General features: G+C 43.5%; 1 protein-coding gene across 3 annotated transcripts in view; it reads right to left on the reverse strand.

The window, feature by feature from the left end:
- Positions 1–206: 206 nt before the first annotated feature.
- Positions 207–27,489, reverse strand: part of EFEMP1 (EGF containing fibulin extracellular matrix protein 1) — a 92,046-nt gene continuing 64,763 nt past the window's right edge. For all 3 annotated transcript variants that reach the window (XM_048842823.2, XM_048842824.2, XM_075127196.1), the window contains exons 5-11: positions 23,404–23,526; positions 19,103–19,222; positions 14,643–14,762; positions 12,999–13,118; positions 3,464–3,587; positions 3,143–3,338; positions 207–1,440 (exon numbers count right to left, since the gene is read on the reverse strand). In XM_048842823.2, the coding sequence (XP_048698780.2) occupies positions 1,282–1,440; positions 3,143–3,338; positions 3,464–3,587; positions 12,999–13,118; positions 14,643–14,762; positions 19,103–19,222; positions 23,404–23,526 (962 nt within the window). In that variant the 3' untranslated portion in view covers positions 207–1,281. The remainder of the gene's footprint in view (positions 1,441–3,142; positions 3,339–3,463; positions 3,588–12,998; positions 13,119–14,642; positions 14,763–19,102; positions 19,223–23,403; positions 23,527–27,489) is intronic.

Genomic DNA, 27,489 nt, shown 5'->3' on the forward strand with positions numbered 1-27,489 from the left:
ACTCTTATTCATGACAATAAATAGTCCCCTTTCAGTTTTCTATGAACTGAAATACTACATGGGTCAAGACTTTCTGGGCCAATCGCATGTAAATTGAAATACCACTATGGAAGTCAATGGATCTATGCTGATTCACACCAGCTGAGGATCTGGCCAATTTACAGTTATTCAGTATAAAATATCTTAAAAGACTAAATAACTCACTATAGGAGAGAGATTTATTTATTAAAAAACTTTGTACACCAAAGTATAAACTATTACATTTTAAACCAGAAATAAGAGAAGGTCTTACATATTACAAGGAAAATGTATTAATTCTTGAATTACTATGAACACTGTACATGAGAAACAAAAATCCAAGTTATAGAAAAACAGAATTAGGACCAATTGCTTGAAAATATGGCATAAAACATAATAATCAAGCAAATGTGCTGAATTCTAGGTATACAGTTTTGTATTTCTGGAAGAGTAGCATTTAAATTCTGTCTAGAAATGCAATATCCCTCTACACAAAAACTAATAGTACCATTCTGATAAACAAGCACTGATATTCATACAGAAATATTTCTCAGTTTGATGATTTTCCTTTGAGAGTTTCACTTACTGTTGAAGTTTTTCTATCATATCCCATTTTTTTGGAAAGATCACATGTTACTGTATGGTATATTTTAAAAGTCTTTACATTTATCAGGTCCTTAAGAAACATCTAATGCAAAATATTTATGCCAAACCAGATTAAAAAACCAACTTGATAGTGCATAAGTGTCTAAAGAAATAATTTTTTATTGACCTTTATCCTTTCTTACAAGGCAATTAAAAAGAAGAAATACATTTTAACCTATCAGAAAGCTTTTATTTTGTATTTCATTAATGCTATATTATTTTTTTGAGATTCAGTGTAACTGTGCTAGAACTTAAAATCTATTATAAACAACACAGGAGATCACCTTTTAATTGTATGACCTACTTGGCTAGGAAAAGTAAAGTTTTACAAAATACTGTAAGCATATATTTCTTGTACAAACGTGTAATATGTAGATGTCTAATCCAAGTACAGTAATTAAGGCAAGACTTTAGTCTTTATACAGAAAGTGACAATATCCACATTATAATATGGAACACATGTATTAATTTTGAATTACAGGTATATTGTGTGAATTATAGATATTGATTTACTAAATAAATCTTTTTTAAAAAAGCAAAATCTATAAATAAAATAGTAAGTGCTTTCTTTAAGATAATATTCTTTGGCTGCTTTAGGTGCCTGTGAAGGGTTAATAACTAAAATGCGTAAGGTCCCACTATTATTGTTAATCTTAGCACTGAACTTGTACGATAGTTCAAACTGTTGACAGTCAGCATCTCCAGATCGACAATATGTTCTCTTGGTCCTGATAGTGATTTCACCAGTACAAGCATTGCACTTATTGCGCTTGTTTGCTGAAAAAAAATAGCAAAGATAAAACTGTTTCATTCAGGCAAATCTGAAATCATTCTTTAGTTACCTCCAGACACTGCTTCACTGTAAAATGGTTCATCTCTGACATCATCAGATGCATAACTCAAGCATTATTTTAACATTCTAAAATAACCATGACAATATTAAACTGGATTGTTTGATGATTGTACATAGCAGATGTAAGGTAATATGTGAGGCAAAAATTGGATCTCAGGAGCTTATAAATAATTTTCCAAAAGGAACTAAAGAAAGGTGAGATCTCTTTCAAACATTTATAAAAGTAGTTGTTTTTGACATCTTATTATTCCATTTGCATCAGCCCAGTCTACAGAGAACCATCACAAAATGGTCAAATGACAAGTGAATTCTAATTTCTGTGGTTTGTTTCCTGAAACTTTTATAATCCTCCTGAAAAATAAAGGTCTTCAAACCCCATCAAAATGAAACCTTTGCTGTAACCTTAGCTGCGGCGTTGCTACCACTCCATCATAATATGTTATGTATATTTTAATGAAAGCTGAGATTCTGATCTCATCATATGACTGAAGGAGCTGGGGCCATAGGCATGGATTTATAGTGCAAATGTCTTAATCCAGCTCTGGTCTGAGGTTAGAGCATTAGATCCCAGACTATGGCCATTTTTACTTTTTACAATAGAGAAAAGAAATGTCATACAAATAAAATATATTAAAAGCTAAGAGCCAATGGTGACCACTATAGTACAGATACACTGGAGAACAGAGTGAGGCATAAGGAATCCTTTCATAACTCTCCCCTCCAAATGCAGGACAGCCATAACCTGGGTGCTGACCTTGGGAATGCAAGATGTAGAGGGGTGCCATCTGGACCTCTGGCAGGGATAGCAACCCCTCTCTGCATTCTAGGATATCTATGGTGGGTATATTTAAGCAGCTGAAGCAAAAGGAGGAAGCCCTTCCCTCATTCCCCCTTTCAGGGACTTAATGCCTACAGACACCATGCTGTGCACAGAGCAGAACCTCCTCCTTGCCAATCTCAGCATGGCTCTGCCTTATAAGAGTCATAATTGAACATCAGCTTTGACCCGTTACACTGAGGGCATCTTTCAGCCCCAAGGATAGACTGTCACTAAATCACATCTCAGTTTCCCCAAACCAGCAGTCTAATAGTTCATTTTCTGGTACCAAAGAATTCTTCTCCTAGCCGTTTGGTTGTCATATGGTCATTTGGGCATCTACAGCTCAGAAGACCACAGCAGTCTTTATAGCTCTCCTTTTTCATCAAGGACTTGCCTCTGTATTTATTTTCCAGGTGATTATAGTGAATACTTCCTCTTATGAAAGGAAACATAATTTGAAGACAATGGGTTTACATGGGAATAACTGAGGTCTTAATCTATCTTGCTGAATCTTATTATCAGTGATGATGCACTGAATGAAAAGAACCCAACTTGATTCTCAGATCAGAGATTGAGTTTGCAGGGCTAATAGAAGAGAACATCTTTTTACTTGTAAAGTGAGCACATTTAATAGGGAAATTATAGAGAGACAATAAATATAGGATGCCAAAATACCATTTTTTACAGAGCAGAATTGTTTTTATGGCTATGAAAAACAGCCAAAGCACTGTAGCACTTGGCTGTACCAACACATCTCCCAATTCTCTTTGCACCCTTGCACTGGTCTGCCTCCCTACAATACTTACTCGCAGGTAGAACTCTCCATTTTCATTTCCAGACTTAATCCGGAAAGTGTTTATAGTATTGGGATAAATAGTGGTTGCCTGAATTTGGAAGATATCAGACGGCACAGTTCTGTCTGAACGGATGCTCATGTATTTGTACACAATAGAGTATGGCAGCTCTCGACAAATGGCATTGGAAACTGGGCAAACACAGCGACTGAAAAACAAACAAAAATGGATCAAACTTCAGTCATGTGCAAATTAGCAAGATACTCTTTCAGTTGTAATTAGCAATGCTGCCTATTAAGGATAATCCTACAAACTATGTGTGGTTTTTCTTACTTCTCAGATGTCAGGACATAAGGTTCTTGACAAGGATTTCTTGGGTAACAACGAAATCCACCATGATAATTCCAGCACATTTCATCCTCTCTGCATTCATTAGTAGTCTCACATTCATTTATATCTAGATAGGAAGGAAGGAACCATATCAATTTCCAGTCTAAGTAAATGTAGATGGAATGCAAAGTTGGTATGAAAAAACCTATAGGGAGTGTTTTAGTTTAAAAACAAACAAAATGCCTCCTGCTTCTGCACTGAGGACATCCAACACCTCTGCTCCCCACCTCTCTTCTAACGCCTTCTGAAGTAGGATTCTTCTATGCAGAAACTGAATGTATTTATTGAGTTGACTCTTGGTTTAAATTGACTGAACACATCCAGTAGACCAGAGGTTCTTAAACTGTGGTCTGTGGACCACCTGTGGTCCGCGAGCTCCATTCAGGTGGTCCGGGGATAGTTCCCTCTAAGGTGTGTGCCTGGGCAGCTGCACATGAGAGAATGAAGGGCCACCCACCTAGTTAATGGAGACAAGCAGGTCTGGATCCACTAATTAGGTGCCTGGACCCTGGAGAAGATGCACTTGTAAGGTAAGATGGTGTGGGGGAGGGGAATAAGAGGTAGGTGGGAGCAGGCAGTGGGATGAGAGGAGGGACTGGGGTAATTTGGGATGTGTAGGGCTGTGGTGGCCAGAGAAAGTGATGACTTTCCCCTGCTCCAGGACTGAGGCTGCTGGGGAGAGAGGGCCCTCCTTCCCAGCCCCAGCTCAGGGGCTGCCACGGTGGGGGAGAGAGGGAGAGACCCCATTCCTTCCCAGCCCCAGCTTGCGGGCTGCCACAGCAGGGGAGAGAGGGCACATCCATTGCATTAGAAAGGTAAGACTACTGATATTAAAATATGAGTTGTGTGCTTTTATTTGTAGAACAAAAATAAAGTTTTTTTTTATATAGTGTTTTTATCCAAAGCCCTTTACAATAGTTAGCTAATAGTACAAGCAACATTTGGAAAGATCATCAAGTGGTCCGTCGAGACCCTCAGCAATTTTCAAGTGGTCCATGGAAAAAAAAGTTTGAGAATCACTGCAATAGACTAAAGAAATATATTAAATTATACTATATAGTACAAATGTACTGATGTATTAAGAGTTTGCTGAGATATTTGTTAGAAGATTTCTGGTGAACAGGTAAAGGGTGGGCATCAATAAAGGAAGAAGATCAGGCTTAGTTTGTGGGGCCTCATTTATGAATTGCCTGGCTTTCAAAGGCTTATTTTAATTTTTATATACATAGAACATTCTGTCAATTAGGTTTTATTTAACTGATATGTTTCATCTTTAACTCTTAAAGTTTTTTGTCTGAGAATACCCTTTGGTTTTTTAGAAAGCGTTTAAAATACAGATGGGTGCAAATCTGACCCAGGGTTTCCCCCCTGCCACCTTCCTTTCATAGGTTTTTTGAACCTGAAGCTGGTAGAGCACTTACATTCTGTAGATTGACAGTAAGGAAGGTAGTAGATTGATTCTGGGGAAGAGACGGTTCCTGTGCTCCAGCACTGACAGGGTGACTTACAGGGGGTGAACTGGGGTTTTGACATTCCCTTTACCCATCCAGGGCCACAACTGGCTCAGTGAGCCTCACCTATCTTCTTGACTTTCTAGTCTCCTGCCCCTACCCATATACCCATAGTGGTTCTGCCAGTTTGCTGTGCCTGCCATTTCTTCTCTCCCAGCCTTTCTGCCCCACTGTACCCATACCTACAAGCCCAGAGCTTATTCTCTAAATGTCGTTGGAGCCCAGCTGCCCTGTGCTGGGCTCCTGTGATGTTTTGCATTCAGTGTATGCCATGCCAACCCCATTTATCTGTAGATTGCAGCCTGTTCTAAACATCAAGTCATCTTTGTCTTGCATGACTGGTAGGGAAGTAAATATGCCACAAGGCTTCAAATAATCAGAGACAGGAATGGAGATTCTACCTTTCTGATGGGGTTGGGTGTGTCCACCTGCCTCTTATACTTTCACCTCTTGCAGAAGGTGAAGGTCCTGTCCCAGAAGGCAAAGTACAGCAGTACCTGCTCTATCTCACCAGAGAGGAGTTGGGAGAAGCAGGGAGAATCTTCTAAGAGTGGTGCTGAAGGAGCTGGTATGTCAAAGAGCAAGGATTTGAGGGGAGTGAGTGGGTTTGTGAAGATTTCACCACTCTCTGACCCTCCTGATTGGAGCTATGAGTGCCTGCAGTTAGGGGAGAACAGCTGTGAGTGGAGCTGAGAGTGTCTGGAGCAGAAAAAGTGCAGGTAAGGGAACGCTGGGCTATGAGGAGGTGGAGATGTTAAGGAAATAATGACTAGTGCACTTTCTGCTCATGTAGTCAGTATTAATGTTCAAGACTTTTTTTAAAAAGTGGCAAAAATGAGATCACACAAGTCTGAAGGGTTAGCTGAATCTATAATTTCTGCCAAGACATACCAAAGTTTTCAAAACACCAAATAATAATAACAAATAACCCTCTAAAATTAATCACCAATCCATCCTCAAAATACTCAAAACCACTCATTATCCTTGAGAAGAACTGAATGAAATGTTTGAAGTTTCTAGACCAAATCTCTTAAAGGAGATGAGTTTCTAAAAAAAACCCACTCTTACAAAACTGAAAAGTTATTTTGTCAACTTAAGCTCTAGTTAAAAACCAACTTAGTCTAAGAAGACAGTATGCATGAGAAATTTATGGTGGAGGGCAGCTTGTAGATAAGAATTGTCATATTCAGATTTAGAACAGAAGCTTAGTTACAACTTCAGTTATGGAGTTACTGCAGAACCTCCAAAATAGTGACAGAATCCATATGTGTTATTTCCTTGTTCTTTATTGAGAATAATTTGCAAAATTATTAAATTCTAAAAATCAAGACTGCTTCAACAATTTTATGGCTTATATAAAGTACAGCTCTTGTAGTTAGTATACTGTGCTGTTTGTTTGATTTCACAATACAGACTACTTGCCGAGGTGAGAGCATTGTATTTGTATTTAACATAAGCCCCATCTGGCCTGTAGTAGAGGAAGGGAAAGAGAACTGATTTGAATGTTGATATGAGTACATTTGTTTTATAACTATACCATACAGTCAATATGCTTTTGAAAAATTGTCACACCTTTTTTCTGTTATTGGAAAGAACAGTTGTCTTTCACTTGTGGTGTGATGAGACGTAGGAGTCTATGTAAAATGAAACAGTTGATGTAAATCCATATTTAGATACTGTGACAAAGCTCTGTCCTTGCCTCCGTGGGTCCCACGTTTCCTGGTGGATTTTGCTAGCCTCAGAGGCTCACTGTGACCCTGTACGTAACCCTTCTCTCTCTAGAGACAAGGGTCACAGTCTATTGAGCCATTTTCATCATAAGCCAGTGAGGGAGGTGAGAAGCTATCCTTCCTTGCACAGTCTCTGTTGTCTCCCAGTCTCAGTGATTAATTGGGGGCAAAGCGGGGGGGGGAGCCCGGGCCCACCCTCTACTCTGGGCTCCAGCCCAGGGACCCTAATAGTATCAGCTATGGTAGCTGACCTTTTAGAAACATGACATGTACAATTCCCTGGGCTACTTCCCCCACAGCAGCCCTCACTTCCTCAAGCTCCACTTCACCCTTACCTCAGGGCCTCCTTCCTTTTGTCTGATATGGTGTGTGGTACTCAGCCTCTCCAACAGCACAACTTCCTTCCACACCTCATGACATCCACACCCCCTGGGCTATCTGGGAGGCTTTTAACTAGTTTCAGCCAGCCCCTGATTGGCTTCAGGTGTCCCAGTCAACCTAGCGTTCTCCCTGCCTTCTGGAAAGTTCTTAATTGGCCCCAGGTGTCTTAATTGACCTGGAGCAGCTGCCATTTCACTTATCCTGGTACCAGGGATTTGTTTAGCTGGGAGCTAATATATCTGTCTCCCACTACTTTTCTATAACCATCTGGCCTTGCCCCGTCACATATTGCCCCCCTCTGCTCAACACCATAGAGTTGGGCAACTTGGGACGCCAGGCAGTATGCTCGTGACAGACCATCAGCTTTGCCATGGTGGCATCCAGCCCTGTGCCGTATGCGGAACTGGAACGATTGGAGGGATAAGAACCACCTGGTGACCCTTGCATTCTTTTCCTTATTCCACTCCATCCACTGGAGGGGTGCATGGACTGTCACAAGAGTAAATTGCCAGCCTAAGAGGTCATAACGCAGTGTCTCCATAGCCCATTTGACAGCAAGGCATTCTCTCTCGACTACTACATATTCCTGTTCTCTTGGGAGAAGCTTTCTGCTTAGGCAGAGGATCGGGTGTTACTCTTCTCCCACCATTTGTGACAGAACTTCCCCCAACCCCACCTTGGAAGCGTCTGTTTGTAAAATAAATTCCCTGTTAAAGTCCAGGGCTATTAGTACGGGGTCATTACAGAGGGCCGTCCGAAGGTCTGTGAATGCCCCCTCTGCTGCATCGGTCCACTTTACCATGTCTGGACCTCGGGCCTTCACCAGGTCCATTAGGGGACTTGCCTGTGGCGAAGTGGGGAATAAAACATCGGTAGTAACCTACCACGCCTAGGAACGCACGGACCTGCTTCTTTCGGGTTGGCCGGGGCCAGTTTTGAATTGCCTCTAGCTTATTCGTTTGGGGCTTCGCTATGCCCCTTCCCACAATATATCCCAGGTATCTAGCCTCTGCTAGCCCTATGGTGCATTTAGCAGGATTAGCAGTGAGGCCAGCCCGCCTTAAGGTGCGCAGTACTGCCTCAACTTTCTCCAAGTGGGTTCCCCAGTCTGGCATCTCTATGATGACATCATCCAGGTATGCAGCTGCATAACTAGTATGGGGGCACAGCAGCTTATCCATGAGGTGCTGGAATGTGGCTGGGGCCCCATGTAGCCCAAAAGGGAGGACGGTGTACTGGAATAGCCCATCCAGGGTGGAGACTGCTGTCTTTTCTTTCGCTTCTTTGGTCAGAGGAGTCTGCCAGTACTCTTTTGTCAGATCCAGTGTAGTCAAGAATCGGGCACTACCCAGTCGGTCAACCAGTTCGTCGATGCGTGGTATGGGGTATGCATCAAACTGGGATATTTCATTCAGTTGGCGAAAGTCATTACAGAATCTCATGGCACCATCAGGTTTAAGCACTAGAACAATTGGACTGGACCACTGACTGTAAGATTCTTCAATAACCCCTAATTCTAACATTTTCTTTACTTCAACCTTGATTTCTTCTCTTTTGGCTGCTGGGATTCGGTAGGGTCTCAATGTTACCTTGGCTCCGGGGATCGTGTGGATATGGTGATAGGTCTCAGTCGTCAGCCCTGGTTTTGTAGAGAACGCATCTCGGTTGCGATTAATCACGTCGGCTGCCTCGATCTTTTGGATCGGCGTCAATTCGGATGATATCCGTACTTGCTCGTGTAAGTTATCCTCCTGGGGAAGGGTCTCCTGCATGACTAAGCATGCCTCTCAATTGTGCCAAGGTTTTAGAAGATTGATGTGGTAAATTTGCTCTGATTTCCGGCGGCCTGGCTGCTGCACCTTATAGTTCACCTCTCCCACGGCTTCAATTACTTCATAGGGTCCCTACCACTGAGCCAACAGTTTACTTTCTGCTGTGGGCACCAGTACCATCACCCGATCCCCTCGTTGGAACCGTCGAAGCTTCGCTTGGTGGTTATAATGGGTTTGTTGGGTCTCCTGTGCTCTCTCCAAGTGTTCCTGTACAACGGGCGTAACTCGGGCTTTCCGATCTCTCATCTGCAGTACATGCTCAACTATATTCCTTCCAGGATTTGGCTCCTCTTCCCAGGCCTCTCTGGCCATATCCAATATGCCCCAAGGGTAGCGCCCATATAGTAATTCGAATGGAGAGAAACCTGTGGAGGCTTGTGGAATCTCCCGGATGGCGAACATGAGGTAAGGCAATAGGGTATCCCAATCTTTCCCATCCCGGCTCGCCACTTTCCTGATCATGGCCTTGAGGGTCCTATTGAACCTTTCCACAAGGTATTGCGGGTGGTATACAGAGGTCCGTAGGGCTTGTACATGGAGCAATGAACAGAGATCTTTCATCAACTTGGACATGAAAGGTGTCCCTTGATCAGTCAATATCTCCTTGGGTAGCCCAACCTGGGCAAAGATCTGTACTAGCTCCTTAGCTATGGTCTTGGAAGCTGTGTTGCGTAGGGGAACAGCTTCCGGGTACTGGGTTGCATAGTCCAGTACAACAAGCACATGTTGTTGGCCCCGAGCTGTCTTCTCTAGGGGCCCTACCAGATCCACAGCTATCCGTTCAAAAGGAACCTCTATTATTGGAAGAGCTATCAAAGGAGCCCACAAGTGCGGGGGAGGGCTATGTAACTGACACTCCGGACAAGAGGTGCAGTATCGCCGGACATCTTCATGTACTCCTGGCCAGAAGAACCTCCGCAGGATCTGTGCCTGGGTTTTCTCTACCCCTAGGTGTCCTCCAAACAGGTGACTGTGGGCGAGACTCAATATGGCTTTTTGATGTTTTTGTGGCACCAGAAGTTGTTGTATCTCTTGCTCCTGCATTTGCACCACGCGGTACAGGAGATCTTTCTTCGCTATAAAGTAAGGTCCGGGACCCTGGACCTTCCCATCCATGGTATCCCATCGATCTCGGCCACCTCTTTCCTGGCGTTATCATATCTGGGGTCCTCCGCCTGGTCCTGTCCAAAAGTCTCTCTCCCGGGACTAACCTGCCCAAGCTCCCAGGGGCAGGCTTCTGCTTCTTCCAATGGCTTGCCGCCATCATGGCTGGGGGCAGCCTCTGGCTCACCTTCTGTGGTGGAAGTTTCTCTGTTGGCTGCTCGCGTCCATCTGCTTACTAGGGAGGTCTCCTGGCCCTGGGTCAGGATCCAGGTTCCCAAGGCCTTCACGGCCTTCCTCTCTTTATTTGTCTTCCGGGTCTTTCAGGGGGCTGAGAACAGATCCTGAGAAATCTCAGCGAACATCGGGGGCTGACATTCCCCCGGTGACGAGTCGCTGTCCTCAGGGTCCCCACCTCCCTCCAGCCTCTCCAGGGGGAGTAAATCATCAAACCCTGGATAGTTCCTCCCAATGACTACAGGATATGGGAGTTTAGGAACTATGCCCACGGTCACGTCAATGGGGTTTCCCTGAACCTCTATCTCCACTGGGATGGTGGGGTAATGGCTCATGACCCCATGCACACACATCACTGCTACTCGTTTGGCTTGTAGCAGCTGACTACTTTTTACCAGCTTACCCGATATGAGGGTGATAGCACTCCCAGAGTCCACAAGCGCTGTAGTCTCTGCTCCATTTATCCTCATTGGCCTGGTGTAATTATGTGGGGCTAATGCAACCCCCTGCAAGGTGGATAAGGGAGCATGGGACCTCCCAATCCCCCAAGTTACACTGCATAGGCTCCTCGATGCTGGGACACTGTGCTGCTATCTGTTCCCACTCCCCACATGCATAACATCTATAATTGCTTTTAATCACTCCCCTATCCCGGGGGTTCGGGTTTCCCCCGGCTCAGGCCAATCCCTTCCTTCTGGGGTCCTCGCTGGTTTTCGCCCCCACCCCCCTTCTTCCACCTAGGACTCCCCGGGGGTTTGGCTGCCCAACCTTCCAGGGTTGGGGTCGGGTGCTTGCTTCAAAAGGGGCTTTTCTTGGGTAGTCGGGTCAGTTCCCTGGCTGTCATCCGTCTTTCTACCAGTGTGATCATCTCGTAGTACGTGGACAGATTGTTCTGGCCTACCCATTTGCGGAGATCTGGCGGCAGTCCCCGCATGTAATGGTCGATGACCAGGGTCTCCAAAATCTCCTCCAGCCTGCACACCTCGGGCTGTAACCACTTCCGCGCGAGGTATATGAGGTCGAATAGCTGGGACCTCGGGGGTTTGTTCTCCTGGTATTTCCACTCATGGAACCTCTGGGCCCTTACCGCTGCCGTTACCCCTGATCGTGCTAGGATCTCTGCCTTCAGACGGGTATAGTCAGTGGCATCCACGGCAGGCAAGTCAAAGTAGGCCTTCTGGGCCTCTCCACACAAAAAAGGGGTGAGAATGCTGGCCCACTGCTCCAGGGGCCATGCCTCACGCTGAGCAGTCCTTTCGAATGAGAGGAGATATGCCTCTACGTTATCTCCTGAAATTGTCTTTGGCAGACAACCAGTGGCCCTCAGGGTTCGCGTCCTGTCAGATCCCCAGGCCTGGGTGGTGAGGAGCTTCAGCTAGTCCACCACCTCTCTCAAGACGGCACGATCTTGGGTCACCTGGCTCATCAATAATTGATTGTTTCCTGCTGTAACCGCATAGACTCCTGTTGTGCCATTGCCTGAGCCCAGGTGGCCTCCTGTTGGGCTGCCATGGCTTGTACCAGAGCTCTTACCACCTCCTCCACTGTGGTACAAAGCAAACAAACAAACCAAAACAAACAAACAATCCAAAACCCTAGTGCACTTTTTTTTTAAAAAACCTCTTTCTTCCACCACATTGTGAACGAAATCCCACTCCTGACACCAGTTGTGAAAAGCTCTGTCCTTGCCTCCATGGGTCCCACATTTCCTGGCAGATTTCGCTAGCCTCAGATGCTCTACATAACCCTTCTCTCTGTAGAGACAAGGGTCACAGTCTATTGAGCCATTTTCATCATAAGCCAGTGAGGGAGGTGAGGAGAAGCTATCCTTCCTTGCACAGTCTCTGTTGTCTCCCAGTCTCAGTGATTAATTGGGGGCAAAGCAGGGGGGAGCCCGGGCCCACCTTCTACTCCAAGCTCCAGCCCAGGGACCCTAATAGTATCAGCTATGGTAGCTGACCTTTTAGAAACATGACATGTACAATTCCCTGGGCTACTTCCCCCACAGCAGCCTTCACTTTCTCAAGCTCCACTTCACCCTTACCTCAGGGCCTTCTTCCTTGTGCCTGATATGGTGTGTACTACTCAGCCTCTCCAATAGCACAATTTCCTTCCACACCTCATGACATCCACACCCACCTGACTGACTGGGAGGCTTTTAACTAGTTTCAGCCAGCCCCTGATTGGCTTCAGGTGTCCCAGTCAACCTAGCGTTCTCCCTGCCTTCTGGAAAGTTCTTAATTGGCCCCAGGTGTCTTAATTGACCTGGAGCAGCTTCCATTTCACTTATCCTGGTACCAGGGATTTGTTTAGCCGGGAGCTAATATATCTATCTCCCACTACTTTTCTTTAGCCATCTGGCCTTGCCCCGTCACAATACCTGAACAACTGGCTTGATTTGCAGAGGTACTCATCTCTCTCTGTATCAGGCTGCTTGTTTAAGTGCCTAACTATGGATGTAGGCGTCTAAATTTACTACACACCCATGTTTGAAAATTTTGTTCTGAAATCATAAAAATTCCAAGAGAGATCAGAATTTTTTAAAAAATGTAACTCATGTAAGTTATGTGGCAATTGTCAAGCAATGTTGTACCCTTTCTTACTCTAGTATATGGGTAATCCTGTTACAAAAGACACACACATACACGATTGCAGTACTTTAAAATGTTAAAATCAGTTCACTTACCTTGACATGTTCTAGCTCCTACCACCTGGTACCCCTCAGGGCAGATGCATGAAAATTTCCCAGGCTCATTGACACACTGATACTGGCATATGTAACTTGAAGTTCTGCATTCATCAATATCTGGAGAACAGCAAAATAGCTTGAACTTATTGTCGTAAAAACCTGTCTTATCACAGAAAGTATTAATATATTAATTTACTATTACTACACATTAGCTTTAACAGAAGTAAAATATATCCAGTCTGAAAGAAGGAAGTTCTCCATAATCTGAAATGAATGCGCTACGTTTAAGCAACTTAAAGTTGTCACCAAAAAAGCTAATTCTACTGGGTATATGTAACTCTCTCTAAAGATCAGATGTTTAAGAAATATACTCTAGGAAACAGAGATTAAATGACAAAGTGTTCAGAACAGGTTTGGGAAAATAATTTTAGAAAGTCATTTTTTAGTGTTCCAAAATGTGGGTGGTTCCCCCTCCCCCCAACCCTTGATCAAAGCATTGACCACTTTGGTTATTAGTTCAGGGAAAATATTTTGCCCTGATGTATGTATGCAACTCCCAGTGTAATCAATGTGAACTGCTCTTGAGAAGAGGATAAGGATCATTTTCTCCCTTCAAATAGTATTGGCTACATCCTATTCTCTTTTGGCTTCCGTAGCTTTCCCTAACTGATTAGCTGTCAGTAAAAGCAATTTAGGATGGAATTTAATTTTATTTAACAACTTATGTGATATTTCTGAAAAAATAGATGAATCAATAGAATTAGGGGGTGTCTTGACATTAGCATAATGTGTTTTATCATATTGGAGACCTGAGCTCAGTCTTTTACTCTTGGACTGGGAGCTCTTTGGAGACATCATGTCTAAGGCTTGCTCCTGCTCCCTATGATCCAGTGCGGCTCGGACAGAGAAAATTAAGTGCTGATTGTATAATCGTCAGGAGATGCTGTTTGGACATCCACTTGCATAAAAGCAACTCAAAGGCACAACTGTCTCTTCTTTAGAATGACAAATGTAAGAGGATTTGTTTAGAGCAATTTTACACCACACAAAGTTATCCTTGTTTAGGTTTGCCTCCATTTCTAGTTTGTCATGATAATCTGTATTAGATCAAACACCATTCAAGTTAGTTTCAGGAGTAAGTTTTCAGAAGTGTGTCCCCCAACCCAGGTGTTGCCTGAAAAATGGGTGTATGCAATTTTGTGTTTGCAACTGAATTGTGAGTACACATCTGAGTAGCAGCATCTCTACCTACCTGAATATAGGTACAACTACTCACACTTGTGCCTGCAATTCGTTCTGGCAGGTGCAAAAATATGTCAAATTTTATGGCTGCAAATTTTATGGCCACCAATAGGGATGCCAGACCTCAGTCTGACTAGAACCACCCCATACCTCTTAATTCACAGAATAACTTCTCAGAAAAAATGCAGAATCAGAAAAATGGCAGTTATCATGTTCTATCATCTTTCTATTATGACATTATGTATAAAACAGTATGCATCTGATGAAGTGAGCTGTAGCTCACGAAAGCTTATGCTCAAATAAATTGGTTAGTCTCTAAGGTGCCACAAGTACTCCTTTTCTTTTTGCGAATACAGACTAACACAGCTGTTACTCTAAAACGTATAAAGCGTAGTTTACCTTCACAGTTGATTCTATCACTGCTTAACTCAAATCCTGGATTACACTGACAGATAAAAGAACCAAGTATATTGTAGCATTGTTGTGCACATGGGTTGTTGGCATCACATTCGTTTATATCTGAAAGGAAAGGTTACATATCTTCATGCACATCTTGTTCTTTGTATCTGATAATTAAGATGATCAAATTATTAGTCCTTAGATTGGGTCCACCACTTTGCAAAAGTTAGAAGAATATATCAATAAAGATTTTGCAGTTGCTGGAACAGTGTCAGATCTGTGCTCTTCATTCCTTGTAGAAAAACTGGAATATTTTTCCAGGAATGAGAGTTATTCTAACATGTAATGAACTCTTCCAAAAATGTTTAGTACAGCTATTAAACTCCACATTCCAGCATCTTTTTTTCCATGAAATGCCAAGTCAAGGTATGAAATGCCAAGTCTATGAATAATTGATATAAGGAACACATACTGATAAGACTCTCAGCATGCAGTGGTTAAGATTTTATCTGAGATATTTATTACTCTTAAAATCTGTTCTTTTAAATTCCATTACAATTATAACATGAGCCGTTTAGACCAGTAGAGAGTTTTGCAGAGCTCTAAGGCATAGACCATATTGGGGCAGGCATTTTTTTGATGCTAGATTCTTTCCATGATGTGCCCATCTTAAGAACATGTGTGAGGATACTGCAATCTGAAAAAGGGGGCATTTTCAATGCAAAGTTATGTAGGAACCTGCAATACCCCTCTCTGGAGTCTTTAACACTTATTTTCCATACACTGTTGACTAATTTATTTATGTGTACCAACTTGAATATAGATTTTTAGTGTACACAGAAGAGGAATACAAGAGAAAATACTTTTCATTCACATCCTAATGTGTTTTGTCAGATGCAACCATTATTGAACTTTTACAGTTTTAATATATAAACAATGTCAGAAATATTCAGGTGCAGATATAACTAATACAACTGACAAAATTCACTTCTCTATCAAAATGTCTATTAAAATCAACCATTCATCAAAAATTCAACTGGGGAGTAAAACATTTAGCCCATATATGTTTAAAAAGTGGATAGGGAGGAATGTCTGTGAAGCATTTTTTCTGTTAAATAGTTTTTGATAAAAGTGTAGTGACATTTGTGAGAACAATGTTATCAGAAACACTAAACAAAAAGACAGAAAAAATAAATTTATGTATATGCTTCTCTAAAGTTTATCCACTCTCAAGAGGTACAAAAGTTGTTACACGAATGTATCTACTCTGGATTTCTGAGGTGTCATACAAATATTACAGTTAACAGAGATACTCATTGCAAACAACAGTTCGCCACATAATATAGCAAAAATTGCAATCAGCCATTTGTAAAGTTTCCTTTTGAGATGAGACATGTTGAGCTTTGAGGCTGGTAACAGGAGAAGGATGTGCTGTAAAGGATCTTTCACGTTTCTTGGTGCTATAGTAACACAAATACCTGAAGAAATATTCCTTGTAAGCTATGGGCTCCCCTCTGCTCACACAGCTTGGAGAGAATTGAATGGTTCAGTACCTGTGAAGGGATCTGGGGATGGGAAAGTGTGTGGAGGGTGTCTTCCTTTTCACAGCCACCCCAGGAAGCTGCCTCTCCCGTTGCACTGTGGACGTGTTCCACTCAGCAATAGTGGATTGGAGCGAGGGGATAGGAAGCAGCCAGGGGGAATAGCAGCTCTGTGTGATGTATACCACCTCAAGACAATCTGAAATTATAACTAAACCACTGTAAAAGTAGAAGTAGCTTGCCTTCTGTGGCATTTCAACATCATGGAGAAGGTCTATGTATGTATATGGCATATCGCATGGCAATGCTTTGGAGCAGTGGTGGCAGCTGTGAAACCCCGGGAGAAGCCCAGTGATTGGTGGGCTTGTTCCCTGCCAGTCACAACATCCATACGTTTCAATGGCCAATTCCCTTCCCAAATCCATCATACCCTGAGTAAAATCTCAGCTCCACTCATGTCAATGGCAAAAACTCCATAGATTTCAGTGGGGCCAGGACTTCTGCAACATCCTCTCTTGGGGCCTGAAGATCTGTTTTCCCCTGATGGTCATTTCAACCTCAAAGTGGGGGAGGATTTAGCTTTATGTATCATATAACCATTTAGCTTAGTCATATTCAGTGAAAACAGATCTCCCCCCGCCCACTTACTTATTAATTTGAACCCACACAATAGCAGTGGATGAAATGAAAACATTAGTTCCCTTCTTCATAAATTCTTTCATGGACTGCATGTATCTTCACTGGTGTGACTGAGTAGTTTTTGCCACATATGGAAATAAATCTACTCTTGGCTCCTGGAAAATCACCTTTTTTATCTGCTTCACTTTCGAAATAACAGCCCTCTACCAAAAAGTTACATTCAACATGACTATTTCTTTTAGTATCTTGCACCTCATTAGGCAAATCTGCTTGCAGCCCAATGTCCTCCTTTCTTCTTCTTAACTCTAGGTCTTCCAATAAAAAATCCTGTAGATTCCATCAAACTCAGTAATGGTCTAATGGCTCATAGAATCATAAAATATTAGGGTTGGAAGAGACCTCAGGAGGTCATCTAGTCCAATCCCCTGCTCAAAGCAGGACCAACACCAACAAAATCATCCCAGCCAAGGCTTTATCAAGCTGGGCCTTAAAATACTCTAAGAATGGAGATTCCACCACCTCCCTACGTAACCCATTCCAGTGCTTCACCACCCTCCTAGGGAAATAATGTTTCCTAATATCCAATCTAGACCTCCCCCACTGAAACTTGAAACGATTGCTTCTTGTTCTGTCATCTGCCGCCACTGAGAACAGCCGAGCTCCATCTTTTGGAACCCCCCTGTAGGTAATTGAAGGCTGCTATCAAATCCCCCCTCACTCTTCTCTTCTGCAGACTAAATAACCCCAGTTCCCTCAGCTTCTCCTCGTAAGTCATGTGCCCAAAGCCCTCTAATCATTTTCATTGTCTTCCGCTGTACTCTCTCCAATTTATCCACATCCCTTTTGTAGTGGGGGGACCAAAACTGGACACAATACTCCAGGTGTAGCCTCACCAGTGTCGAATAGAGGGGAATAATCACTTCCCTTGATTTGCTGGCAATGCTCCTACTAATACAGCCCAATATACAGTTGGCCTTCTTGGTAACAAGGGCACACTGCTGACTCATATCCAGCTTCTCATCCACTGAAATCCCCAGCTCCTTTTCTGAAGAACTGCTGTTTAGCCAGTTGATCCCCAGCCTGTAGCGGTGCATGGGATTCTTCCTTCCGAGTGCAGAACTCTACACTTGTCCTTGTTGAACCTCATCAGATTTCTTTTGGCCCAATCCTCCAATTTGTCTAGGTCACTCTAGACCCTATCCCTACCCTCCATCATATCTACCTCTCCCCACAATTTAGTGTCATCTGCAAACTTGCTGAGGGTGCAATTAATCCCATCATCCAGATCATTAATAAAGATCTTGAATAAAACCGACCCCAGGACCGACTCCTGGGGCACTCTGCTTGATACTAGCTGCCAACTAGACATGAAGTCATTGATCACTACCCACTGAGCCCGACAATCTAGCCAGCTTTCTATCCACCCTATAGTCCATTCATCCAATCCATACTTTTTTAACTTGCTAGCAAGAATACTGTGGGAGACCGTATCAAAAGCTTTGCTAAAGTCAAGATATATCACATCCACTGCTTTCCCCATATCCACAGAGCCACTTATCTCATCATAGAAGGCAATCTGGTTGGTCAGGCATGACTTGCCCTTCGTGAATCCATGTTGACTGTTCCTGATCACCTTCCTCTCCTCCAAGTGCTTCAAAATGGATTCCTTGAGGACCTGCTCCATGATTTTGCCGGGGACTGAAGTGAGGCTGACTGGTCCCTTTTTAAAATATGGACACTTTTTGCCTTTTCCCAATTGTTGCAAGGATCCCTTTAGCATTTTATTTACAATCACACTAGTCCTCAGCATGCCCCAAATCACTCATTTTAATTTTAGCTGTAAGAACTTGGCATTTCTTTCCCCTGTTTCCAGTTCTGCCTGATTCTGATCTCAAGCTGCTGTAAATCAGAAGTAACTGCATTAAAGTCAATGGACCACTAGTGTAAAACCAGCGTAACTGAGAGGAGAGTCAGGCCCAAGATTTAATAATGAGTTCAGTACCCTGATGATCAGATTGCCAAACTCATGGCCCACAGAAACCAGTCTGCCAACAAAATAATCCATTTTCAAAGTGAGTCTCCATTTTTGTGTCCAAGGATTCTGTGTTCCTCAAGATTATTACTTTGATTGGTTCCAAGAGTCTGTAAGCCTAGGAAAGCATGACATACTTTAAAGTATTCTGTCCGGTGACTTTAGCTGATGAAAGCTAGCAATGAGTCAGTAGTTGTCTTTTGTAACCACATGGGCTGGTTCATATGGATATACAGAGAAGTGCTTACCTACACAAGTGTGATTGTTGGCTGCTAACTGGAACCCAGAGTTGCACTGGCAGTAATAGGAACCTGGAGTGTTCACACATCTATGGTGGCAGTATGGAGGGAGATTGCATTCATCTATGTCTGTTACCATAACAAGAGCAAAACAGTAAAAATGTTAGCTCAAATGTAATAACAAAAGTTCACTGTTGCCATCTTGTGCCCAAATAAATAGTGTAAAGTGATCTGATTAAATGAAAAGAGAGAAGCTAATTTGCAACTCAATTCTGCTCCAACTTAAGTTCCCTCCTTTACTTCAATGGGAGCAGCATTGTGTTCTTTCTCTTGTCTTCACGCCTTAAGTTTCGTTAAAATCAGCTTTACACTGAGTGTGTTTGCTCAGCCAATGATGTCAATACACATAAACATTATCCTTTATTCAGTGTTTAAATTATACCCTTACTGTAGTATTGATCTCTGTATTTGTTCTGTAAACTTAGAACATGCTTCCTGACCAGATCTTGACCAGACATAAAGTGGACGAGCAGAGTGGCTCTCATGATCCTTTCCTAAACAAAAGTACACATAGCAGCAACTTAATGCTAAACCTCTGTAGCTCCATTAGCAATTCAGAATCCAAGCACTCTCTCTGTCCCCAGTCCATGGGAGTGACAGGGGTCTGAAGTGAGCAGGGAAAGAAGTGGAGAGCTGGGATTTCAGGGGAATGTGGGCTCCATCCCCCAACAGGACTTGGCCAGCTACTCAGAAGACTCCCCTCACTCCCCACCATCTCTTCCTAGGCAAGACAGTACAGCAGTTCCCTATAGCCACTGGCTGCCGGCCCCTGGCTGTGCTCTCTGACTCTGTGGAGGAAATAAGATTGCATGATTGAAGCCAATGTTGTCTCAGGCAGTATTAACTTTCCCTGCAGACTGGCCATAATTCTGGGGTGGAGCATGCTGCCTTTCCCAGTTTCAGCATTCCTAAAGTGCAGCCGAGCGGGTATTCCACCTACAAACTGTATAAAGTGTTCAACAGCCCTACCTTGACCTCTTGGCACGTTGCAAGCTATGCATGGGTCAAGCCACAGGCACTGATGGGCCTCTGCCTCAGCTCATGTGCATCTGCAGAACAGTTTCTATGACTAATAGCTAAGTTGGCCATGCATGCACAGGAGAATCTTCTTTAGCTTAGCAAAAGAAATCCATGCAAAGTCCTATGCATGTAGAGAATGTGATCTCTAAAAGGCTCAGCACTCAGTCAAATAAATCCCAGTTTTCACTGGAACACAGTGAAAGGCAGTTCTCATTTTCATGCCAAATTTAGAGTTTCCTACCCCCAGCTGTTTCTGTTGTAGATATGTTTTTAAAGATGTATTTTTTTACAATGGGGAAAGTGTTCATTTTTTCACTTTAATATTCAAAAATGACTTTACCCCTTTTTTCAAAAACTTAGTAGTCTCACGTCCAAAAGCTGAGAATTTTAGACAGTTATGAGTGATGGGAAACAGGGCTTCGATTGAACAGGGTATGGCAATCTTAACTACAGGGGGTGCTCACTACAGCTCTTTTATTTCAGAGAAACAGTAGTTCCATTGAATCTTTTGAGTTCCATAAGACTATGCTTGTGCTTAAAGTTACTTCTCTGTGTGTATATATTTGCAAGCTCAGACCCTAAGTCAGTGTGAGTTTAGTGTGAAGGACTTGGCTATACCATTTGTGCGCATGATTCTATGAAAGACTATGGGAAACTTTAGGTAGGCAGGATTTGATCAGAGAACCAAATTTTCTGTTTGAAAGAATGTTGCCAAAAAAAGTTTCCTTGTATCTGCAGTCTCCATGTTTCAGAAAATATCTTTGTTGCATCTGAACAAACTTTATAAAAAAATCAAACCCTTAAATCAAATAATAAAAAAAAACCTCATCAAGACACATTTTTTGAGTAAATTAAAAATAAAATTAAAGTTAGAAAAGGGTCTTTTTCTGCCTTCAAGCCAGAAAAAGTCTGGAACAATTTTGTTCAAACTTTAAAGGATAATTTCCTCCCAGGATAAGAGACTTTATCAAGGTTTTGCCCCAAATGATTTTTTCTGGCTCACTTAGGAGTGGTTTTATTATGAAGTGCTGACAGTACTTAACTGTAGCATTGTTTTTGTGCTGTTTTATACTCTGACCTAAGTCACACAGGGGGAAGTAGGAGAAGGGAAACTTTCCCTTCTAGAGAGCATATGTATATTTTAATTTAAACATACATATAAAACTTTGACTTTTAGTAATTTATCATGATGGTTCTTTACTTTCAATGTTACATTAGACCTTTATGTACAAGCTGAACCCTAATTCTGTTGAAATGAAAAGGAGTTACTGTACAATGGGAATATACCTTCTAGTGAAAGCATAACTTTTTTTATAAGAATCAACAACTTGTCAAAATGATTCCCCTATCTATATGCCAAACTACTCATCCTGGTCCTGCACAGAAAACTGGCAAATATAAGTCATTGAGAATCTTTCCATTGACTTCAAGCCAGGGGGTGTGACAGCATCCCCAGCACCCTAGTTCCAGCACCTATGCCATCACCTTGTCTGATCCAGTGTATATTGCAGGGGTACTATTAGACATCAGCTAATGATATGCCTTTTATTCTACTATTTCACACTTTTCTTACATGTGACAAATGTATGGCCTAATCTTGTGACCCTTGTGAAGGCAAAACTTCCAGTGAAGTCAAGATTTGAATCCAGTTCCTTCATGAATTAGGGCTTATTATTATGTGAGTAGTTCAGAGTTTACAGCCCCTGCTCTTGGCTCTTAGGGATTCAGAACAGTGGCTGATATGTCACAAAGAGAAGATATCTGGACCCAAAATTTCCACTGAGTATAAGCTCTTCAAGGCAGGGACTGTGTTGTCTTGTGTGTCTACACAGTGCCTAGGCCTATAACGCTGGATCTAACTCTTACTAAAGTCAATGGAAAGACTGCCACTGATATTAATGGGAGTTGCACTTGGCTCACAATTGTGCCGAGGGCAATCGGGCACTACCCCCATACAAGTAATAAATATGGTAACAGCTAAATTCAATTAAAAGTATTGAAAATGCTTAAAATAGTTTGCAGCTACATCCTTTAGAAACTATTTACTTTTCATCCATCATCTTTCTAAACAGGCCCTCTGACAGCAATTCTGGGCCCCAGGGCAGAACAGTCAATGGGCCCCCAGCCTGCGCGGATGCGTCCGCCTGACATTTAGGTGGTGATGCCGCCTGCGCTGGCTGGTGCCCAGCAAGCTGCTGCCAGCTATGCTGCTGGGCACGCTCTTCTGGCATGGCCATGGCTTCTACGCGCCCACCTGGCTGCCTGCGCCGCTGCTGGGACCATCCTGCGTGTGCCTAGGAGCCCTGACAGCGATGACTGGTGGGAGGGACTCAAAGAGGGGCACCAGCTAAGGGGAGGACATGTGACACCCCCACAAGACCCCTCCCACGTTATTCCTCCCCACCCTGCCCCCAGCCTGCGCCCCCCACGCTTTCCCCAGCCCACATTACCTGAGTAGGGGGGCTCTGTCCTCCTGCTGTGCCAGCCCTGCTGTTCAGCTGCTCTTCTGGCCACCAGGCTCTGGAGCCATTCCCGAATGCTGCACGGTGCAGCACAGCAGCTGCCTGGGAGAGTGCCTGGCTGCGGCAGCAGCACGCCACTCCCCTCAGGCTCTGCTTCTGGTGATAGTGGCCAAGTGAGCCGGAGTCCCCTGCCCTCCCTGGCATGCTCAGAGTCAGCTCCTGTCCCCAGGAGCTGAGCCTGGGCAGGGAGAGGGCTGCCGCTGTTGCCGCTCCCTGCCTTGCCCAGGCCTAGCTTCTGGGGATGGGAGCTGACTCTGAGCATGCCAGGGAGAGTTCTGGCTCGCTCGGCCACTGTCACTGGAGAAGCTGAACCCCAGGGCAGCTGCTGCGCTGCACCGGGCAGCGTGGCCAGAAGAGGAGAGCCTCTGTCCCCTTCTTTTCCCTTCCGGCTCTGGCCCCACCCCTTTCTCTCCCCAGCCAAGGCTGGCTGCTGGGTCGAGTGCCCTGAGCAGGTGTCTGGGGAGAGTGGGTGGCCAACCCTTCCTGCCCTCCACCCCCGGTGTCACCTCTGAGCCTTGAGCTACAGCGGTGGATAATGGGCCCTCCGGCCCTTTTAAATTACCCTGGCCCCTGGGCAATTGCCCCCTTTGCCCACCCCATTGGCAGGCCTGTTTCTAAACTATGTGGAGTTACTTTATAATTCCACATAAAGTTTGAAAATGGACCTTGATAGCCAATGAACATCGCTTATGCTAGTTCAGAACTTACCAACACACTGTTCCCCTCGTTTCTGGTAACCTGAGGGACACTGGCAGCTGAAAGACCCTCTTAAATTGACGCATACTTGATCTGCCCTGCAGTTATGGGTTCCTGTTGCACATTCATCTATATCTTCATAAAAAAGCAAACACAACATTAGTCAGAAACTTTGGTTCAAATTTAAAAATTTTTACCCATCTCCAAACCATGCTTTAAATGAAGATAGCAAGTTTCAAATCCATTCAAAAGATTTTTATGCCAGGGTTTATTCTATTTACAGAACACACAACACTGTTGTGACATTCCCCTCTGGTGTTATCTGGACTGGTGATCTGCTAGATCACTCCAATCCTTGACTCTGGGAGCCAGCCTTACCCTGCTCTGCTGTGAGAACCCCCATTCATGGGCTGTTCACGCACAGCCTCTGGTAAGCTGCTCCTTGGATTGTGCAACTGAATGACACTAGCCAATACCTCCGACCTCAGACAAAACCCTAGGAACCTCCATCTTGCAGTGCTCAGTTTTGCCCACTGGATGCTGCAAGCTTATATGAGTTTGTAAATTTAACAAAAAAATTAATATGTACCAGGCTTGTTATCCTAAGGGAAGTCTCTGACATGCTTCAAACCAAATGCACTGCTTCAGGTAGAATAAACAAACAGATTCATTACTACAAAGATAAATGTTAAGTGACTATGAATCAAAGCATAACAAGACAGGTTTGGTCAAATGAAATAAAAGCAAAATGCATTCTAAGCTGATCTTAACACTTTCAGTGCCCTTACAAACTTAGATGCTTCTCACCACAGGCTGGCTGGTTGCTCTTCAGCCAGGCTCTCCCCTTTGATCAGCGCTTCAGTCATTTGGTGTGGTGTCTGTAGATGTAGGTGGAAAAGAGAGGAAGAGCATGGCAAAGTCTCTCCCTTTTATAATATTCTTTCTTCCCTCTTGACTTTGCCCTCCTGCCTTCAGAGTCAGATGAGCATTACCTCATTGCGGTCCCAAACTGACCAAAGGAAGGGTGGGGGTGACTCACTCAAGAGTCCAACAAATCCTTTTGTTGCTGCCTAGGCCAGCATCCTTTTTTCCTGTGAGGCTGGGCTGGATTTGTCCCATACCTGCCCTGATGAGGTTTGAACTGCCTCTCTGCTTTTGGAGAGTTTTTCACTGGGCTTATTTTATGCCATGAGGATACATTTTCAGCCTCATAACTATGTAGATGAAATTATAACCTATAACATTACTTGAACAACAATGCTCAGTGCATCGTGAGCCTTCCAAAGACACATGACATGACAAACTTTGCATTGGATACCACACAATCATTTTACTAGGATGAACATGGGGGTGCTGGGTGTTTCCCCGAGGTACAGAACATCACAACTGTCTTATTCCTTTGGGTCACAAAACAAAGATTTCTAACAGTTCTTAAATCTGACTGATTGTGTCTTAAAATATTTCCAGTATTAATTTTTTTCTCCATAGGAATTTATTCTATGTGGGGCTGGTAGCACCACTTATTAATGTTGCTGGATGCTCCCCATTATAAGACCTGTTTTCAATTGCTTACAACTTTGCCAAATATTAACTATTTGGGATGAAACTGTCACTGCTGGATATCTTTTGTAGGTTGCATATTTTGGAAAATTTCAGCTATAATGCTTCAACTGTTTCCAAGAATGAGACTAGTGAAAAATATGTTGTTCTGTGCATGTTACAAAAAATTCTGGTGACCTCTTTTTGTCCTGAGAAAGAGACAAGTTTCATTTAGAAGCCCAAGCGCAGGGCTGGAGTTTAAAGGGCTCTAGGATGGGGCTGAAGACCTGGCAGTGGGCTAACCATTTGTTGAACTTTGTTACCCTGGGAAGGCAACTGAAGTGAAGGAGTGACCTGGCTGGAAAGCTGGGTACATCACAGGACCCTAAAGGTGAATAGTTTTCAGGGAGAAAGCCCTGGGGACATTGTTCCATACCAGGGCAGGGACAGACTTAAAGCTAGCTCAGAAGGTGCTGAGAACTGAGCCCAGAGACAGTGCTGCAGGTACCAACAAGGGCATAGTGATAGGCCCTGTTGTACTTTTGTTACCCCGGAAGGGACATGCTTGTTTGTTCACATATCGACAGTGTGTGAACTGGCTGGAGGGCTGGGCCACTGAAGACCCACCTGACGAGGTTAACAGCTGACAGGGGGTGCCGGGAGCAGAAAGAGAGAGAGTGCAGGTTCACACCCAACTGAGAGGAGGCACTCACGAGCGGTGAGTGTCCCCCATCACAAATCCATTGGCAAAATGTCTCATCCTTCTGTAGTGCTGGTCTATGTACAGGACTAAACAAACTACTACTATCAGTTACTTGTTAGCTCAAGTGGCAGAGGTCTGTGTAGCACATCTAAAGATTCCAACCCTGGTGATGAACCGTGTGAATGTCACTATAAGGCCACACAATGAATTTTTTTTTAAGTTAGGAAATTACACACACAAAATGACATCAAGAGAACATTACTAAGTTTGCAAAGTTAAAGCACTTAAAGCTAGGAAATGACAGAATTAAGGTTGTTCGTACACCTGAATCTGTCCTCCTTCTACATACACATTATTATAGTGGTTTAGATCATGGCATCAAGAGCATACTTATGAAGTTTGGGGTTGATACCAAGTTGGGAGGATTCAAAGTGCTTTGGAAGTTAGGATTAAAATTCAAAATGATCTGGACAATCTGGAGAAATGGTCTGCAGTAAATAGGATGAAATTCAATAAGGACAAATGCAAAGGACTCCACTTAGGATGGAACAATCAGTTGCACACATACAAAATGGGAAATGACTGCCTTGGCAAGAGTGCTGCAGAAAGGGATCAAATTGGATCACAAGCTAAATATGAGTCAACAGTGTAACACTGTTGCAAAAAAAAAAAAAGCAAATATCATTCTGGGATGTATTAGCAGGAGTATTGCGATCAGACAGGAGAAGTAATTTTTCCACTCTACTCTGCTCTGATAATTAGGGCCCTACCAAATTCAAGGTCCATTTTGGTCAATTTCATGGTCATATGATTTTAAAAATAATAAACTTCATGATATCAGCTATTTAAATCTGAAATTATACAGTGTTGTAATTGTAGGGGTCCTGACACAAAAAGGAGTTGTGGGAGGGTCGCAAGGTTCATAGAATAGAATATCATACAATCATAGAATATCAGGGTTGGAAGGTATCTCAGGAGGTCATCTAGTCCAACCCCCTGCTCAAAGCAGGACCAATCCCCAACTAAATCATCCCAGTCAGGGCTTTGTCAAGCCAGACCTTAAAAACTTCTAAGGAAAGAGATTCCACCACCTCCCTAGGTAACCCGTTCCACTGCTTCACCACCCTCCTAGTGAAAAAGTTTTTCCTAATAGCCAACCTAAACCTCCCCAACTGCAACTTGAGACCATTACTCCTTCTTCTGTCATCTGCTACCACTGACAACAGGCTAGATCCATCCTCTTTGGAACCCCCTTTCAGGTAGTTGAAAGCAGCTATCAAATCCCCCCTCATTCTTCTCTTCTGCAGACTAAATAATTCCAGTCCCCTCAGCCTCTCCTCATAAGTCATGTGCTCCATCCCCCTAATCATTTTTGTTGCCCTCCGCTGGACTCTTTCCAATTTTTCCACATCATTCTTGTACTGTGGGGCGCCAAACTTGACACAGTACTCCAGATGAGGCGTCACCAATGCCGAATAGAGGGGAATGATCACGTCCCTCGATCTGCTGGCAATGCCCCTACATATACATCCCAAAATACCATTAGCCTTCTTGGCAACAAGGGCACTCTGTTGACTCATATCCAGCTTCTCGTCCACTGTAACCGCTAGGTCCTTTTCTGCAGAACTGCTGTCTAACCACTCGGTCCCTAGTCTGTAGCACTGCATGGGATTCTTTCTTCCTAAGCGCAGACTGTGCACTTGTCCTTGTTGAACCTCATCAGATTTCTTTTGGCCCAATCCTCTAATTTGTCTAGGTCCCTCTATATCCTATCCCTACCCTCCAGTGTATCTACCTCTCCTCCCAGTTTAGTGTCATCTGCAAACTTGCTGAGGGTGCAGTCCACGCCATCCTCC

The sequence above is a fragment of the Caretta caretta genome, chromosome 3 (assembly GCF_965140235.1).
Source record: "Caretta caretta isolate rCarCar2 chromosome 3, rCarCar1.hap1, whole genome shotgun sequence".
Classification (NCBI taxonomy): domain Eukaryota; kingdom Metazoa; phylum Chordata; order Testudines; family Cheloniidae; genus Caretta; species Caretta caretta.